At 53.2% G+C, this 4,671-nt stretch overlaps 1 protein-coding gene across 1 annotated transcript; it reads left to right on the forward strand.

Annotated features, from left to right (window-relative positions):
- Window positions 1-1,632: 1,632 nt before the first annotated feature.
- On the forward strand, window positions 1,633-3,995 carry CITED2 (Cbp/p300 interacting transactivator with Glu/Asp rich carboxy-terminal domain 2). Its single transcript, XM_046670736.1, has 2 exons — window positions 1,633-1,858; window positions 2,314-3,995. The coding sequence occupies exon 2, from the start codon at window positions 2,322-2,324 to the stop codon at window positions 3,135-3,137; it is 816 nt and encodes a 271-aa protein (XP_046526692.1). The 5' UTR covers window positions 1,633-1,858; window positions 2,314-2,321; the 3' UTR covers window positions 3,138-3,995.
- The last annotated feature ends 676 nt before the right edge of the window (window positions 3,996-4,671 follow it).

Genomic DNA, 4,671 nt, shown 5'->3' on the forward strand with positions numbered 1-4,671 from the left:
TGTAAACCTAACTAGAGAAGGCAGGAGGGTAATAGAAGAAAATAACCAGGATTTGGTCTCATTTGCAAATTCCCCAAAGGGGAACTGTATCAGAATTTCCAGTCCTCAAGAAACAGGGCCTAAAAGTCTTGAGAACAAGGGAGAGAAAAAGGGGGAGGAGGGGCTCGCTCTTCGCAGCAGGAAGTCTTCAATGACTATGGAGTTATGAAGAAACAACTCTGAAGTCCTTATTCGAAGCGCTAAACTCGCTTTTCCACATAAAGAGCAGTATAAAAGCTCAGAGCAGCCTCATCATGGTGTCGGGGAAACAACTCGGCTTCCCCGTGTGAAAAACCAGAGCGCTGGCCGGGTAGGAGACCAGACCGGCGTTAGGGCTTTATTTTCAAGTCAATGAGCCAAATGGACGGCCGAGCTGGTTGGGCCGCGTTCTGGGAAGCAAGATTATTATTATCGCCTATTGCCCGACTGAACAATTTCCCTGAAAAGGAAGAGTCGGGGCAGTGTGTGTGCGCACGGTGTCATACGGGACGTGCAGCTACGTGCCCACCTCCAGAACGACTTTATTTACAAAGCGATTACCGTGTTATCTATTTGTTTTCCTTTTCCAGCAACTGCAGCCTTACTTAACCCTCGAATTTCTTAAGTACAAAACCGTTCGCTTTTAAAGCAACCCCAAACCGTCGGGCAGAGCCCGGAGGGAGGCTGTGCAAGTTTGCACACACCCCCACCTCCCGGATCAAGGGCAACAGCAGACGCAAGAAACTGTGTATGTGCAAAAAGGTGGATCTGGGGACGAGGATCGCTGAGTTTGTTTACAGAGCAGAGACGCCTCAGCTCGGATGCCAAAGCTACCAAGAGCTGCAAACGCAAACTTAGCAGAAGCACACGTACCCCGGGAGCGGCGAGCGGGCCCGAAAGCGCGGACCGGATCGCGAGCGCGGGAGCGGAGGCGGCCAGGCCCGTGAGCGCGCTCCGTCCACCTGCAGCCGCCGCTGCTCCCCGCCCCCAGCCCCTGTCCTTGAAAGGAGCGGAAAGAAATACACCCACACGCAGAATATCTAGATCAGGTTTACCTTCTGCCCCTATGAAAACACAAAGGCACGGCCCAGGAAAGCGCGCTCGGGGCAGGGGGCATTATCTGTCCGGGGCTTAAGAACAGCTCTCGGGGACACACAGCCATTCTCCGCAGCCTGAGTATGCTTTTGCAAAGCCGGGGAGGCAAAAGGGCACTATGGAGGGCGGGGGCGCCGAGTGAACCCCCTTTTCCCGGAGAACGCAGCCCAGATCGCTAGGAGAACTGGGTGGGAGAGCTGGGGAGAGGAATCCGGCCGGAGGAGGGCAGTGAGCTCTCCTCGCTCCTCTCCGGCAGGCGCTACCTTGGAGCCAGGAGTCGCAGGAGGATTTTCTCCCCGCGTTCGTGGGCCTGGAGGAGGCCAGGTCGGGGGCTGCGGGGCGGCGCCTGGCCGCAGCCTCTGCGCACGTGCCGCGGGGACGCGGGGACGCGGCGCCCCGACCCGGTCCGTGCGCCCCGACCTCCGCAATCCGCGTCTTCCCGCCGCCCGTCCGGGCGGCTGTCGCTCCGCCCTTCCTGAAATCCCTTATATTAACTGTGGCCAAAGCCCGAGGAAACACAGCTCATTGTTGGCAGCTGCCGGGCGGGCTTGCAGAGCTGTGAGTGCAGCGAAGGGGAAATAAAAGGGAACGGCTGCGATTCCGCCCCAGCGGCCGCTGCACGCCCTCGGCGCCGACATCGCGAGCGCTCTGCACGGCGCGAAGGCCCCTCTATGTGCTGCTGAGCCGGTCCTGGACCCCACGATCCCGCCCTCGGTCTCCGGAGCAGAAAGCGCGAAGGCGGAAGGTGAGCGCGGCGGGCGAAGCTGCTGGGGCTGCTGCCAGCCCCGTCCTCCGAGGGCTGGGTTTGCCCGGAGGAAGAGCGTGAGGCGGAGCTGGGGAATAACAACAGGATGTGCAACAACAGGAGGAGGAGGGCTGATTGAATGCCTCAAGTTCGCGGCGGGGCTAGGGGCACTTCCTTTATTAGGTGACTTCGGGGAGCAGACGGGCGTGTGGGCTCGGGTCCCCCGCCCGATCGCAGGGGAAGGAGCTGTTTGTGCAGCGCCCGGCTCTGTTGTGGGTGCAGGTCCGCCGTGGCGGCAGCCTGGGTGCACAAGCTACTAGTGGGATCCCGGGGATGGGGATTCGCAGCCGACGTGCGTCCGGGAGTCTGGGGGACAGAGGCGAGAAAAAGTGGGGTGCGCCATGGTGGGCGACACGTGTGGCGCGGGTCTCACAGTCTGCCCTTCTTACTTTCAGGACTGGAAATGGCAGACCACATGATGGCCATGAACCACGGGCGCTTCCCCGACGGCACCAACGGGCTGCACCACCACCCTGCCCACCGCATGGGCGTGGGGCAGTTCCCGAGCCCCCATCACCACCAGCAGCAGCAGCCCCAGCACGCCTTCAACGCCCTAATGGGCGAGCACATACACTACGGCGCGGGCACCATGAATGCCACGAGCGGCATCAGGCACGCCATGGGGCCGGGGACTGTGAACGGAGGGCACCCTCCGAGCGCGCTGGCCCCCGCGGCCAGGTTTAACAACTCCCAGTTCATGGGCCCCCCGGTGGCCAGCCAGGGAGGCTCCCTGCCGGCCAGCATGCAGCTGCAGAAGCTCAACAACCAGTATTTCAACCATCACCCCTACCCCCACAACCACTACATGCCGGATTTGCACCCTGCTGCAGGCCACCAGATGAACGGGACAAACCAGCACTTCCGAGATTGCAACCCCAAGCACAGCGGCGGCAGCAGCACCCCCGGCGGCGCGGGCGGCGGCAGCACCCCCGGCGGCTCCGGCAGCGCCTCCGGCGGCGGCGCGGGCAGCGGCGGCAGCGGCGGCGGCGGCGGCAGCGGCAGCAACATGCCCGCCTCCGTGGCCCACGTCCCCGCTGCGATGCTGCCGCCCAATGTCATAGACACTGATTTCATCGACGAGGAGGTGCTCATGTCCTTAGTGATAGAAATGGGCTTGGACCGCATCAAGGAGCTGCCCGAACTCTGGCTGGGGCAAAACGAGTTTGATTTTATGACGGACTTCGTGTGCAAACAGCAGCCCAGCAGAGTAAGCTGTTGATTCGATCGCAACCCTGGCGAAAGAAATCAAACCCCTCAACGTCGGTGTGAATTAAAAAACATTCCCGTAGACACAGTATCTCGCTTTTCAGATCTTGAAAGGTTTGAGAACTTGGAAACAAAGTAAACTATAAACTTGTACAAATTGGTTTAAAAAAAATTGCTGCCACTTTTCTTTTCTGTTTTTGTTTCGTTTTTGTAGGCTTGACATTCACCTCCCTTATGTAGTTGAAATATCTAGCTAACTTGGTCTTTTTTGTTGTTTGTTTTTACTCCTTATTTCGTCACTTTCTCCAGTGCTCAACTGTTAGATATTAATCTTGGCAAACTGCTTAATCTTGTGGATTTTGTAGATGGTTTCAAATGACTGAACTGCATTCAGATTTACGAGTGAAAGGGAAAAATTGCATTAGTTGGTTGCATGAACTTTGAAGGGCACATATTACTGCACAAACTCTGCCATCTCGCTTCATTTTTTTAACTATGCATTTGAGTACAGACTAATTTTTAAAGTATGCTAAACTGGAAGATTAAACAGATGTGGGCCAAACCATTCTGGATCAGGAAAAGTCATACTGTTCACTTTCAAGTTGGCTGTTCCCCTCCCCCACATGTACAGACAATAATAGGGTGTGGAATGTCGTCAGTGGCAAACATTTCACAGATTTTTATTTTGTTTCTGTCTTCAACATTTTTGACACTGTGCTAATAGTTATATTCAGTACATGAAAAGATACTACTGTGTTGAAAGCTTTTTAGGAAATTTTGACAGTATTTTTGTACAAAACATTTTTTTGAAAAAATACTTGTTAATTTATTCTATTTTAATTTGCCAATGTCAATAAAAAGTTAAGAAATATTTGTTTTCTAGAAGTCATTTGGGGGGGTTCCCTTTGGTGGCTTTCTGTTTTTCTCTTGAAGTTGAACACTTTATTGATGAGAGTAAGCATTCCAAAGGATAAATTACAGGACACTAAAACAGGTCATGATGAGCTTAAGGGAGAGCAGGATTTAACATAATTGGCACAATGCTTCATTGTTATCATTGTAACCTGCCTCTTGGTGTGGTTTAATCAAAAGCTAGAAAGTTGTCAAAGAGCATTTTTTTCCCCTTAATTGCCATCACATTCAAGTGTACTCCAGAATTAGAAAGGTTTGTAATACTAAATATTTTTTCCACAGGGTGGAAAGGGGAAAGTCAAGCGTTTCTGGTTACACCTGATTCAACCACTTAAATGGAGGTGGATTGGAATGCTGTGCTAGGCGACTGCTGAGGCTCCTGTTAAATACGAATCCACGTTTACCTCTCGTGATGAATTTTATTTCTCAGCAAAGTACCAAGAAGAGGCACACATTTTCTAGCTTAATCTCCAAAATAGTGTCTGGTTTGTAGTTCTAAGAGGAAAAGGGGCAAAATTCCACCTTGAGGCTTTCTATTTTGTTCTCCTATAATATTTAAAATTTACTCTGTGAGGTTGAGTCAAAGGTCAAATTACAATCTTCACAAGCTCTTCCTTCTCAAGCATGCGCTGTTT

Source organism: Equus quagga, chromosome 8, assembly GCF_021613505.1.
Source record: "Equus quagga isolate Etosha38 chromosome 8, UCLA_HA_Equagga_1.0, whole genome shotgun sequence".
Lineage (NCBI taxonomy): Eukaryota > Metazoa > Chordata > Mammalia > Perissodactyla > Equidae > Equus > Equus quagga.